Raw genomic sequence first — 15,192 nt, 5'->3', positions numbered from 1 at the left:
GTGGGAGAGAGAAGAGTTGATGTACTTGGTAGATATACAATCGCCACTTTTTGAAATCAATAAATTTATTCATCATATTTTATTTTGATTGGGTGGTAGCTCAACAGAAATGAATTCTACGACTGAAGTGAATTAAATTTTGACCGACCACAGTGAATCAAATCAACCTATAAGCATTTTAAGCAGATAAAACTACTATAATATTATTCTGCGCTGTATCACTGTATCTCTATACAGATACTATTCTGTGCTGTATCTCTATACAGATACTATTCTGTGCTGTATCTCTATACAGATACTATTCTGTGCTGTATCTCTATACAGATACTATTCTGTGCTGTATCTCTATACAGATACTATTCTGTGCTGTATCTCTATACAGATACTATTCTGTGCTGTATCTCTATACAGATACTATTCTGTGCTGTATCTCTATACAGATACTATTCTGTGCTGTATCTCTATACAGATACTATTCTGTGCTGTATCTCTATACAGAGACGGCAGTGGCTGTATTCTGTGCTATAAGTTAGTTCAACATTCATTCACATATCCGTTCACTAGGATGAGACGAGTGAACTACCTTTGGATGAGAATAGATTGAGTAGTTGAAAATCAACTCAACCTATAGCAATGAAACCATAAGTTAGTCGAGCATTGATAAACATATCTTTTCACTAGGATAAGATGAGTGTACTAGGTTTGGATGAGAATAGATTGAGTTATATCATCTCACTTGTAAAAATAGTCTGTTTTAGAAGATTGACTTGTTCAGCTCAGGTGTTATAGAACATCTATGGGAACTTTTTCTCGCTGCCCTACCAATTTCGGGTGCCATTTGTGTTTGGAATTTAAAGTTCTCTATTTCTGGCCAGCCTGATTCCAATTAGTTATTCAAAAGCTGTTGCAGGTTGCTTTGTATTCAATACAATTGCCGGTGCTTTGGAGCTTGCTTGCCTGCTATGCCTCTCTTTGCTGCCAGGCCCTGCACTCAACTATACCGTTCAGTTGTCACTAGGAAATGCGACAGAATGTATAACGAGGTCTCTACACCACATTCATATTTTTTCAAACACTGTCTAGGAGAAAACTGATTGTACTTCTTCTAACTACTCACTTCCTCTTTTGTTTCTTGAAAACTAATTGAAATTGACTATACTTCGGAGGTTGAAACTCGGGAAGAATGAGGAAAAATAGGAACTTCATTTTGTGAGGAAGATGCTATTTAGATATCCAAGTTGGGTATCGAATCATGTTTTGGAATTGAACTCAATTTATATTGTCAAGCACCAGTAAAGTTTGAAGGTATAGTTCAGTCAAGTATAGTAGCGCATTCTAATCATGTTTTGGAATTGAACTCAATATTGATGGTGATGATTTCTTGATCCATACCGAGCTGCTTTGTATAAACACACTTTTTTCTATGTATTTTAACACGACATGCAGTCAATTATTGAGTAAATATTAAAAACTTTTACTTACTGACTGGAGTACTTTCAATTGCTTGGCAATCATTTTCAACAGTGTAGACCGGAAATGTTTTGATGGTTAGGAAGATTTGTGGTGTTTATTATGTGATCAAAAAGTTTATTGGATTTGAAATTCAGCTGTTCATTTAGTATGTTGTTATTGTCTAGGATGGTGGCTTTATAAATTTCAAACTGTTCTGTTGTATTTAATTCATGTCCATTCTTTTTACTTTCAATATTGTAAGGTTGGTATCTATGTATGTGTAGGTGTGCCCGGTTTCATTTAAATGTGTTGCAAAAGCTGATTCTGTTTTGGTTTTAAGTGCGTTGATATGTTCTTTAAATCTAAGTTTGAATGATCGTCCACTTCTGCCAATGTAGAATTTTTCACAATCACTACATTTTATCTTATATACCCCAGGGAGGTTGTGTTTGTCGGTGTTGTCGGTGGTTTTGGGGGTGAGGGTGGCCATCAGCTTATTTTTGGTTTTGAAAGCCACTTTGTAGCCTGCTTTTTTTAAAATTCTGGCAATTTTATTAGATTGACTATTGATATATGTTAGTGCTATGAAGTGTTTTCTCTCATTTGTTGGATTGGTTTCTTGCTTATATGATTTTGCTTTTGTTTTTTTGTTTAGTTTATCTATTATGTTTGGGTCATATCCATTACTCTGTGCTAGGTATTTTATTGTGTTGAGCTCATTTTTGTAGTTTTCTGGTGATAAGGGTATTTTGTTGAGTCTATAGAGCATGGATCAAGGGAAACCAGAGACAATGTGAAGTTCTCCGTAAACACATCAACAAGTTCAACAACAAAATACAATTCACTTCTGAATATGAACAAAACAACTCTATAAACTTCCTCGACCTATCAATCACAAAAAATCCAGACCAAAAACTCAGCTTTAACATTTACAGGAAACCAACCACAACAGACACACTAATCCACAACTCCTCCAACCACCCAACACAGCACAAACATGCAGCATTCAGATCCATGCTCTATAGACTCAACAAAATACCCTTGTTTTATATTGTGTCTCATGCTGTTTCATATTATCTGATGTTGTTTTATGTTATCTGACATTGTTTTTTATTGTACCGTATCCGAGTTACTTCATCTATGTAATCGTCTATCAATTCCCTTTGTACCTGACCGACGTGACGAGATCTATGTACATGTTATATAAAAACATGTATGTTTTATGTTGATCAATAAAATTTAATCTATTGTATTTCAAAAATTCAAATTCATATTTATTTTCTATTGTATTCTATTCATGTAATTGTAGTACATTTGAAACAACAGAGGGGTTTCCGAAGTTGACCTTAAATCTTGTAGCAACTTTATTAGTTTTTTGCAATTTTCATTCAATGATAGTTTTCTTTTCCTTGTGAAAATTAGATTTGTCTTTCAATTTAAAAAGTGTTCACTCATCAACCTAATTTCTTATTTTCCAGTGAGATACCAATCGACGAATGCACTTATCAGTCCTGTTGATTACTACTTTGGCAAAAATGAAATAAAATATGATTAAATATTATTCCTGGACCTAAAATCAAGTGAAGAAGCAGTGTATGATTTCTTAACTACAACCTTTGGTCAACATTAACATTTTATAAAATTTTTTGGAGAGAAATAGTACATACTCAGCATAGTTTCTCCTCCAATATCATAATTATATTATGGTATTGGTATTATGGTATATAGATTTATTAAGGTCCAACGTTTTGTACAATAAATAAATCTCATTTAAAGAATTGGAACAAGAAATCTCGTTTTTAAAGACATTCATGTTGAAAAGTCAAAGGAAATAAGAATATTCGTATGCAAACAGAAGATTCTTTTACTAAATTAACATGAATCATGGACCCAACGCAGGAGCGCAGCTGCAAGAGAGCAAGGTTGACAATTTCAAATATTGACTTGCTAATAAATCTCTAAATTGAATAAATTTAGTAGTATCATTTTTTCTGCCTATAAGTTACCTAATTTAGAGTCAAAGGTGAAACACCTGGACCATGTGTCTTTGTAGAGTGAGCGGGAAGACTTTTGATCAACAAGGACAAGAGTAGAGAGTTCCACGAAATAAATGGACAAAGAAGCAGGAGCTGTTGTAAAGAAAAAAGAGAGGGAATTATCAAGAAAGTGTTGTGTGAAGAAGAAATAAGTTGAGAGGGCTGAGCTATTCTTGAGGGATGGAAATAGAATGAGAGGGAATGCAAGAGGGTTCAAGACTGAACTTGAGGCGGAATTGCAGCAGCTGCCTCAGAATCCTAGAATAAGCAGCAAAAGTTCTCTCTCACCTGCCTTCTCAAAGAAAATACGCAATTTCATGTTTTATTCTTAACATCCTTTAATAGATTTCCTGATCAATAGATTCGATAGTTTTCTGCAACAACATCAATCACTGTAATCTGAAGAATTATTATTCAGATCTATTAGTAGCCTACTATTTAAAATATGAATTTCTTTTGTTCAATTCTTTCATTAATCATTTCAAATCAAATTGATTCTCTTAAGAAACATGTTATTTATTATTATTTACTTATTTATACATTGATAGATATAATTCTCAACTATGAATGATTGGGAAAGGAACAACAGGCTCAAAGCCCAAAACTGTTCATTTCCCAAATTTAGAAAGAAATTTGTTACCGAGGAAGTTGAGAGTTTGAGAAGTGAAGCACTTTCTAATAACATACAGCTGTGCTTTTAAGCTGTTTTTAGAATATTTAAGTTTGTTTTTTGGTCCTGCAATATTACTTCTTTGATATGTGAATATTTCCTATTTTAGTGATAATAGTATGAAATATTTTTCTTCTATGTTTGGTTTTGAAGTATCTAAATTAAAAAATTCACCTTGTGAAAATAATTGAGGACTGAAAATTTTGTGAAGTAAACCACTACAAGACTTGACTTATTTCGGACTATGTGTAACCTTTTCTAAATTTGGGAGAGGAATAGCTCAAGGTTACCTTATTTTTTCTCTTCCTATCATTTTGTATGAATCAATAAAGAATAAAAGTACTATTATTAACTACTTGTTCAATCCACGGTTAAGAATAATTGGAGAAGAAACCATAAAACAAAAATTATACTTAATATAAAACTGGTAATAATTGATCACACTGCAATAATTCAAGTGGAAAACAGCTGCATTTTGACAATCAGTTACATCTCATAAACTGCAAAGCTCGTTTGCTATTCAAGAACCAACTACAATGGTCAACTCTATGAATTCAATAAAAACTAGTTGGTGAATCTGCGTATTAAAATTTGCGAACTGGAACCAAGGGTTGAATAATACGAAAATATGGCAGAAGCATAATCCGCGGGGGACGTGCCAATTATGTTGAGCTCACGTCAGGCATAATCGAACGGGTTTTCAAGTGGATATTCGAGCATATTTCGCGTGCAACAATCATGTCATGTGTGGGTGTATGAAAAGCCGAATGCAGCTTAGCGGTACTTAGCTGACCCCAGACATCTTCGCAAATAGGAAAAAACCAGATCTACCAGCCTCTTCAATTGACAGTCGCTAATGTATCTGGTGATTTTCCAGATCACCGCACTAATTCTATGGCCGCATATACGTTGACCGTTTGCCAGCTAAATTTTAGCATCATTATTATCATTCATATTCGCACATAGTACTCCACATAATTGTTAAAGACCCTTGCAAAAATGTGCTGTCCAAACTGGTAATGTTTGCCCACTTGATATACACGCTCTTTCAATGTGTACACTTTTTTCATAAATTTTCATTTTCATGATACAGATATCCTACACACACTTCTTTTCCGTACAATATTCCATTTCCTGATATCATATTCTATTTAAATGATTTATTTCTCAATTATTCTCACATAAAATTAAAACACTGATGAAATGAATTGAGACTCCTGTGTAGGGCCGCCCCGAAGGCGCCCGGGGCGAGATTCAGGCCACCCCCCACCAGTATAGCGCGGTAATGTACAAAATGGCACCCAACTATATAAAGTAGGCATTTTTCAATATCAACGGAAATTTAAAATTAAATGGGTTTTAGCCTGCAGAATGCAAGGTTAGAAAATTAATTGTGTGAAACAGGAATGACAAACATCCATATCTAACCCTGTCAAGTATGAATTTGCTTGAGAAATTTAGAAAAATGCTTTGAAAACTCAATGAAAAACTTAAGAAAGAACCATTAAAAAACGCTAGGGAACGCATTAAAACCGCCCATCTTGGGCGTATCTTTGGCGTAATTCTCAGTCCTTTTGAGAATTATTGCTGAACTTCTGTACGAAATTTGAACATGATATGTCAATTAGTTCTTGAGAAGGCCTTGAAAACGCAGCGAAAACGCTCAAAAACCGCCGATCTTGGTCCTTTAAACTTCAAGCAAAACTTAACCTCCAATGCAACATTTTTATACCTCAGCTGAGCGTGTGAACCAAGTTTGAACATTTTTTGTCAATTAGTTCGTAAAAAAGCTGAGAAAACTCAGATTTTGGGCGTATCTTCGGAATTTTTTCAAATCCGTTCTTAGTGCGCCTCTAGATGGCCAACTGAACATACATACCAAATTCGAGTGTATTTGATCCAGTTGATTTTTAGTACTATTGATTAGGAATGAATGAGTCAGTGAGTGAATGAATCAGTGCCATTTCGCTTCTATTATGTAGATTTTTAATGTCCAATAAAGGAATACGTTTAGGGCATTCAATGCTTCTGATAAAATTGTATTGATTCACTTATGTAATGTTGTTTTTACATATTCGCTTTTTCTTTTTCAAAAAGGTTTCAATAAATGTTATTTACGCACAAACCAAAACCTACTTCAACTCGTGTCTTCAATCGTACCCTATATATTTTTTCTTTTTTGTAAAGTTGGCCCTTATTCCAAAAGACAACGCAGCTGCCGTCACACCTCTTCTAAAGAAGAGGTCGCCAACAATAATCTCGTGGAAGATTTTCAGGATTTTATTAACATTGTCTTCCCTGACAACAGAATCGGCACCATCCCACCACCTGTTGAGACGCCACAAGACATCAGGGAGGGCATCCCAAAACTGGAGGCGCTACAAGACGTCGGGGAGGTCATCCCACAACTGGAGACGCCACAAGACGTCGGGGAGGGCATACCAAAACTGGAGGCGCCACAAGACGTCGGGGAGGTCATCCTACAACTGGAGACGCCACAAGACGTCGGGGAGGGCATCCCACAACTGGAGACGCCACAAGACGTCAGGGAGGGCATCCCAAAACTGGAGGCGCCACAAGACGTCGGGGAGGGCATCCCAAAACTGGAGGCGCCACAAGACGTCGGGGAGGGCTTCCCACAACTGGATACGCCACAAGACGTCAGGGAGGGCATCGCATCTGATGAGACGCCACACAACTCCAGGGACTTAAAAATCACGTTCTGACGTGTTTTCCCACCAGAATACGTCAGGTAGGGCATCATACCTGATGAGACGCCACTAGACGTCAGTAAATTGTTGTAAAATAATACAAACAATTGATAAATTGACATCCCTAACTATGATTTAGATCATTTTCCTCTTGAAGGTTGTAGATGCAAAAGTCAATTGATAAATTGACATCCCTAACTATGATTTAAATAATTTTCCTCAAATAATGATATACGTGATTTCAGGGGTGCCCAGCCCCCCCAAGGCCAATGGCGCATGCCCCCCCTAATTCAAGTGTAATGCCCCCCCCCCAATCCATGTGTAATGACCCCCCCCCAAAGTACCCCAACTCCCAACTCTTTAATTTTTAACATTAGTCAGTGTATGACAATAAAATTCAAATCTTAAGGTGCTTACAGATATACGCGCCGCGAACATGAGCAATTCACTTTTAATCAGCTGATGCCAAGCTTTTTATATCTGTATTTTACCATTTCTGTAAAAATACAGATATAATCAGCTGATTAAAAGTGAATTGCTCATGTTCGCGGCGCGTATATCTGTACGCACCTCTACATTCTAATCTTCCAAAGGACATTATTTACCTTTGGTCTTGTGAGGAATTCTTTCTGTTTTCATAATATTGTAAAAATATATACCATCGTTTCTTATCTCTTTAAAATAGAAATAAAGTATCTTTTTGATATTATTTTTGAGACTAGCAGTGCACCCGTTCTTGTTCGGGAGGACTAGAAAGAACTTCATAACATCAGGAAAAACTACATGACACATATTTTAATAGGATATTAAAAGATAAGTAAGGGAGGCTTTGATTTTTAAATGTTAAGGTTACTTATAAAAATTTGAATAATAATAATATCATTGATAATTCTTTATTGCAAAAGAATCTTGCATAGCAATCTTGGTAAACATTCATACAAATTTGGAACGATTTTATTCATACAATATATAATGTCGGCAAGTTTAGGTATTCTAAATCCTATACTATTAAACGAGCAATTTCTGTTTAGATGTTTTGATGTTTAAATTTTTAGATGTTTATATGTTTGTATTTCACCGGATCTCGAAAACGGCTATAACGATTCTCACGAAATTCAGAACATAGTAGGTTTATAATATGAAAATTCGATTGCACTAGGTCTCATCCCTGGGGAAACTCGCTGAAGGACATTAAAAGAATTTATTCATCCTTGGAAAAACAGCTGATAATTTCGGCGTCTGTTGATGATGGAAGTGAGTGAGCGAGTGCATGTGTGTGGGACTGAGACAAAATTATGACTCAGCTGTTGAACTTTTGTACATAATTCAATCAGGTACTTAGTGACAGTTGTACAAAAGCCGGTTAAATTTTAATCCTGATTAATTCCAGTAGAACCAATCAGATAAGCTATCTTTTTGAGATGGTCTTCTGTGATTTGGTTCACGTGACTTGAATCAGGATTAAAATTTAACATGCTTTTGTGAGAGAAATTTTTGCATTCCTCTGCGAATTAATCTCAATCCACTGTGATTAGATATAAACTTTCTGTATGAACTATGAATATTTATTATAATTTCTTCTTTCGTAATAATTTCTTTATGCTTTTGTAGGTACTCTAGAGCGGAGCTCGGTGCCCCGATATTTATCATGAATTGGAATAGGTTGTCACTGATGTTGTGTTGTTGGTAGTATTTACTTTTTAACATTACAGGAGTAAATAACACAAGTCGAACAAAATGTATCTTTAAATGGTTTGGTTTTTGGAATAAAGATATCATCTGAACAAGTACATTTTGTAAATTCTATCTATTAATACCAAATATCGGGGCACCGAGCTTTGCTCGTTATTTATTCATTGATAAACAGATTTATTTCATTGATAATCATTTCTTTAAAATGATTGGGGAAGTACTAACAGGCACAGCCCAAAACTGTTACTTACCCGAATTTTGATTTATTCACTACGAAAAATATATTTCGTCTGTGATTTATTCACAGACGAAATCATCATCTGTTTTTCCAAGGATGAATTATCCTTTTCATGTTCTTCAGGGAGTTTTCTCAGGGATGAGACCTAGTGCAATCGAATTTTGATATCATAAACCTACTATATTCCGAATTTCGTGAAAATCGTTAGAGCCGTTTCCGAGATCCGTTGAACATAGATATACATAAATTGCTCGCTATTATAATAGGATAACAACTTATAGTCCAGTCAAATGGTCGTTTTTCAGGAAACAGCCCCGAAATATTTTTTTCCGATGGTTCTATATATATTTTGGGGCGCTGAATTCTAATCTGAAATTTGCTGACACACCAGAAGGCGACTTCACCCCAAAATTTTGGATTTTTTCAAGTTTTCCATTTAATCTCGAGAACCTTGAATTTTTCGAGAAAAAGCATTCTCCATATAATATTAAAGATAATAAATTTCCAATGAATTGAGTGGTCGCGCAGGACTACTTTTTGGATGTTATATCTGAAGTGTTCCACAAGATACGCAACTTTGAATGTGCGAGAAATTTGTGATATTTTCCCCATTCTCACAGTCTCGCATATGCAACGTTGCGTATCTTGTGGAACACTTCAGATGCAAAATCCAAAAAGTGGTCGAGGTTGTGATGAATTTTCTCCTCTTTTCACTCCCATGAAATATACTTCTGTCTTCAATACCGTTCAAAAGTTACAGCCAATTGAATGATGATCTTTATTTTCTCATTTTTCTTGCGATTTTACTGTTATTAAAGAGTCTCTAAAATGAGTACAATGCATGATAGAAACTTGCGATTGGTCTTAAATGAGAGAAAATTTCATACTCTATAAGCTGAGTTGCCCTAAATTGATCTTGCATAACTGTTTATATCGAAAAACTGTCAAGACTGTGAAAATGAGAAAAATATCGCATATTTCTTGCAACAGCAAGGAAACTCAAACACAGGACCATTAAAAATTAAAATGAAGCAAAGGAAATCAGAATAATAGTAGATGATGAAGTTATAATTCATTTTTGTCAAAGATTTACCTTCAAACTCATAGGCTTAAAATTACTAAAATTCCTGCATACAAAATATTATCAATTTTGCTTATGCTTTATATTGAGTTACACTTAGCAAAATATAACATTGTAAAGGTGGGAAAAATTAAGTACATTAGGATATCTCTATTCAATACCTTGATTTTTTAATCATAATTCAAAATGTTGACATAAAATATACAAAAAATCATGCCCCCCCAAAAATGTTGATGGCGCAAATTGCGCCATGCCCCCCCCCTTGTGGGCACCCCTGCGTGATTTTATTTTTAGTAGTGCCTGTTATTGAGAAATAATAATGGGTTGAGAAATAGACCATAGAAGTGGAACTGGAACCTAAAAATCACGTTTCAAGACGTCAGGCAGGGCATCGCACCTGATGAGACGCCACAAGTCGTGAGGGAGGGCATCCCACAAATGAAAAGGGCACAAAACGCCAGCGAGATTAAAATGACATGTCGACGTATTTTCCCAGCCATGCCAGTACTGGATCCCAGTGTAGTACGAAAATGGATGAGAGGGATTAATAATAATAATTACAATTAAACGGCCCCGGTCGCCCTACCCGTTGGGTGACCCTGCTCCTGTGGTCAAAAAGTATTGATACGTCGTCAACACTGATGTGATAAACCTACCTATTTAAAAGGAAGTATAGCCTAAGTGAGCGCTTTTTACAATACATGTTTTAAAATGTTAATCTAATAGTTTGACTGTTGTAAGAAAAATTATACATTTAAGGTCTAAGATGTTCACAATGAATAGTTTACTATTCATAAATAGGTACAGGACAGTTATATTAAAACCGTGTTCTTGAATGACCTTATCAATCAGCAAAGTATATTAAATGACAGTATTAAGTGATGTATGCTGCATATATGAAATTAAACGCGTTTATCTATATATTTACAACTCTAATATCAATTTATGATCCTAGTTTATTGAATTTATTTGCTGATGATGTACCCTTGAACTCTTCGTGTATAAATTATATATAAAATAAGCATTTGTTCTCAAATAACAACACGATATTAAATCATAACAGCCTTATTTGTATAATTCTATAATAACACTGTAATCTATGAAAGCAGCATGTTGTAAAATAATATAAACAAATGATAAAATAATTATAAACGTGATTTTATTTCAAGTAGTGCCTGTTATTAAGAAATAATAATGGAGAAGTATACCATAGATGTGGTATGGAGATGTAGAACGTAATATTACTTTGAAACACTATGTGCCGGTTGCACAAAAGCCGGTTAAATTTTAATCGTGATTAATTCCACGAGCACCAATCAGAGAAGCCGTATTTTCAAAAACGCATTCTCTGATTGGTTCTTGTGAAATTAATCACGATTAAAATTTAACTGGGCCTATGTCTGGTGTACTTGACCGTTGACGGTTGAAAAAAGTCTGAAAGTAGAAATGATAAACCGAGGCGTATTGAGTGGAAGGGAGGTAGAAAATATGTTGTGATTACGAGTGTGTGCTGGGACTCCCTACTGTGGTACCTGATTGGTTATGTTGTAATTTCAACATCCGATTTTCCAAGCACTTTGGAGCTGTTACAAATTCAACAGGATACGGGTCGCAGGAAGCAGCCACTAAACCAGTGAATGATGGTCTGCTCTACAGGAGAACCCGCAGGCCAAGGAAAGCAAGAAGAAGTGGAAAAGACCAAGTTGAGTGGAAGAAGAGAGAGAAAGAGTGAGTGATGAACGGAAGTACTACTTACTAAGCGGCCGAGGACCATTCAATCAACTTGATAGCCAAACTGATTTAGATTCTGAACAGGATCGTACATATTCCCCATTTAATTTTTGAAAACATCTTGTGACGTAGACGGAGCAATGTACGAGGCTCAGTGGAAAAGAAAGGTTGATTTAAAGTACAGAGAAATGTTAGGATAGATGAAATCTTTTGTGTTGAAGCGTTTCAATGCAGTACCGTAGAACAGTGGTTCTCAACATTTTACCAGATATTAAATACTACTTTATTATAATTCTTATCTTTCTCTATAAGCCTGTGTATTTAATTTCGAATTTTACAGCTACATAGTTTTAGAATAAATGTTCTCACCATAGTGAGGTCCATGCTATAATGGCAGTGTTTGATTAGTAATAGCATTCTCATCTTTCCTATAAGCTTTTGTTTGGCGACCCACCTCTGAATGTATATTAATTTTCGTGTCCCCCCCATCCTCTCCCACCACTGGCATTATCTATCTAATACATCCATTGATACACAATCATTCTCTACTCTTATTATGAGTGATTGAGAAAGGAACAACATCAGGCTATATGTATATGATAAATAGCCGGGAGAACCAATTAATAATAATAATAATTTCTCTGAATGCCAATGATTTGCATCCATGAACATAATGATTTACATGAACATAATTATAATACACAAATAAAAGAGAGAAATTATAGTTCGCTGTGGAATCCCACTATAATTCGGTCGCCTGTGTATTTAATTTTGAATTTTCCAGCTATATAGTTTTTGAATTATTCCTACTATAGTGAGGTCCACGTTATATAATGGCAGTGTTTGATTAGCAATGAGATTGCTATCCTTGTCTATCATTCAACAAAGCTGATAGAGCTATCTCTTTCGCTCTTTGCTCTGTTGCCAGATCGTCTTTCAACTATGTAGAATTAATAATTAATTAACAAAATATTTCATCCCAATTATAATTCATTAAAAAATATTATTTCTTGCTTAATTGACTGAGCGAAGTGAGGTCTAAGATTCAAATCGACGGTTTGGCATTTCTCTTACTGTAATGTTTAAATTTTTAAATGTTTGAATGTTTAAATGTTTATATGTTGCGCATTCACGGCGAAACGCGGTAATAGATTCTCATGAAATTTGACAGGTATGTTCCTTTTTTAATTACGCGTCGACGTATATACAAGGTTTTTGGAAATTTTGCATTTCAAGGATAATATAAAAGGAAAAAGGAGCCTCCTTCATACGCTAATATTAGAGTAAAAATCTGACTATAGAATTTATTCATCATAAATCAGCTGACAAGTGATTACACAGATGTATGGAGAAGCCAGTCTATTGCTGTATTTCCATAAGGTCTATATAGTTTCAATAGTTTCAATCAGGTACTTCTGGATGAGAATACTGCGTGAGGTCTACTGTTCACAGAACTACTAGTAAAATATAATTGATTATGTTTTAATCATATGACTGCTGAGAGGTTTCCTTTAAAATTGTTCAATTATCAGCCAGTAGGCAAGAGAGAGGTTGGCAGACCAAGCAAAAGATGGCAATAATATTAACCATATTGACCATAGAATAGGATATTTGATTAAAATATTATTAGACATAACAAATCGTAAATAGCAGCTGTGAGTCGGAACAAGCTATAGCCAGGACCTCCTATACTACCGGACCTGAGCCTAGAAAAAAAATGGCCGCCGTATGTGGTGGTCTTATAGAAATTCCCAAAGACCTTTTAAGATGCATAGACTCACATGCAGCGCTAGTGTCGTACTTGGAATTGAAATCAGCCATTGAGGGGGCAACCTATAAGATTATTACATACCAATGCCTTTGTAATCTATAATATTACAAATATATAGATATAATATCTCGTGTTAAAATATCCCAATGGTGGCCTTCAATTTCAAGCAAGAGCTATCATTGGGAAGGCATAGGCATTGTGGGTCTATATCTCTTCAAGGTCTTTGGAAATTCCTACTGAGAAAATATCACTAATCAGCTGTTAGAGAACATCTCAGTTTGTCGAAATCTCAGTTCGTCTAGTTCCCGTTTAAAATATCATTGCAGGCCACCACATACGGCGGCCATTTTTTTTTGTAGGCGCAGGTCCGGTATATAGGAAGTCCTGCTATAGCTCAATCCTTGATTGTGAGAAGAAGAAGATTATTTTAAACTGAAATGAACATGAATATAAAGAAAATAAATAAAATTCTCAGTACCCTTTTCTTAAAATATTTTATCACAGCATGTTTCGGTCATTTATAAATGACCGAAACATGTTGTGATAAAATATTTAAAAAAAAACGGTACTGAGATTTTTATTTATTTTCTTTATATTCATATTACAAGTAGCCCTATACAGGAAAGAGATGCTACCGTCTATAGAAGGCATTGACAACCGTGTTTTCCTATCTTTCTCCACTGCCATTATAACGTGGACCTCACTATTGGCGCCTTGTAGTTCCCTAGGAATTTGACTTTGCATCCTTTTAACCAAAGCCTCAGTACCACAATACATCTTCTATTGAGGATTAACAATAATGAATTTTGAGAATAGGAGAACCTGTTAATCACTATTAAGTAAGTGGGACGTAATGGGGATTAATGAAGGGTTTGCCAGGATAACTGTGCGCCGTCCTGTTGTGGGATGTTGAGGAAGTCGACGCTCCCATAGCACAGAGCAGAGGGCCCCCACCCCCCATAGCGCCGGCCTAATTAACATCACAATACCGACGCTTCTAGTTCCCATCCCACTGCTGGTCGCTGGTGATCATCATTCATCTTTGCCTTATAAAGACGATTATCAAAATCTCTTTAATTAGTGCTTGGCTTGTAAATCTTGGAAATTGATGTTACACAGTTTATGTGAACATTGTAAGTTATCAAATAAAAAATCATAACCTCATTTCGGACTTTTAAGATATTATCTAAATTTGGGAGAGAAATAGTACAAGAAGTATCCTTAGATTTTCTCTCCCATTCAGTGCTTTCTTGTGGAGATAAAAATAATAAATAAATTAAAAATCACGTGCGATGTGTGACTTGACACATAATATAGATTAAGTACAATCACATTAATTTCCAAACCGGTACAAATAAGGAGGATTACCTACGTCAACTGATTTTCATTTTTCTCATCTCTAATAATTGATTCATTGAAATGACAAATGTTTTTCACCCCTTCATAAAAAGGCTACTTGACAGATTAAAGGTCTAGAATGTAAGCTATTGAACTTTGGAAGAGGGATTTATTGCTCATAATTATTATTCTTGATCTGTTTTTCAACTTTTCTCTTCTTACAATATATTTTCTTGGCCAGTTTTTAATGGTTGCATTTTAAATACTCTGATATTTTCTGTCCATGTCATAATTTAGGCCTATAGGCCTAAAAAAAGATATTTGTCTCAACCTATCATATCATAAATCGTCTTTATTCACCTGTGATTGAGGTGTTAGTGAGACACTAACTCACCCACTTATCAGTAACTAACTCACCCACTCACCCACTTATCACTTCTCTTCAGTTCTGATGGGGCTATTCTCACTTATG

General features: G+C 35.2%; 3 protein-coding genes across 4 annotated transcripts in view; 1 reads left to right on the top strand and 2 right to left on the bottom strand.

The window, feature by feature from the left end:
- Positions 1–15,192, top strand: part of LOC120351880 (MRN complex-interacting protein) — a 68,550-nt gene that overhangs the window by 37,125 nt on the left and 16,233 nt on the right. Inside the window, exon 4 of one of the 2 annotated variants that reach the window (XR_005571598.1) lies at positions 2,931–3,135. The exons of the other annotated variant lie outside the window; for it this stretch is intronic. The gene's annotated coding sequence lies outside the window, so the exon portion shown is untranslated. Of the gene's footprint in view, positions 1–2,930; positions 3,136–15,192 lie in introns of those variants that run through there. 2 annotated transcript variants of the gene reach the window in all.
- LOC111064049 (MOXD1 homolog 1-like) overlaps positions 1–15,192 on the bottom strand; it is a 45,761-nt gene that overhangs the window by 25,941 nt on the left and 4,628 nt on the right. The window lies entirely within an intron of this gene.
- LOC120351879 (keratin, ultra high-sulfur matrix protein-like) lies at positions 6,398–11,034 on the bottom strand. The gene is made up of 2 exons (XM_039430611.1): positions 10,164–11,034; positions 6,398–7,109 (listed from the first exon to the last, which is right to left on the bottom strand). Exon 2 carries the CDS (start codon positions 6,989–6,991, stop codon positions 6,431–6,433), a length of 561 nt encoding a protein of 186 aa, XP_039286545.1. The 5' UTR covers positions 6,992–7,109; positions 10,164–11,034; the 3' UTR covers positions 6,398–6,430.

This window comes from Nilaparvata lugens, chromosome 1 (assembly GCF_014356525.2).
Source record: "Nilaparvata lugens isolate BPH chromosome 1, ASM1435652v1, whole genome shotgun sequence".
Lineage (NCBI taxonomy): Eukaryota > Metazoa > Arthropoda > Insecta > Hemiptera > Delphacidae > Nilaparvata > Nilaparvata lugens.
Note: the sequence above shows the minus strand (reverse complement) of the source record. Positions and strands in the feature narration are given on the sequence as shown.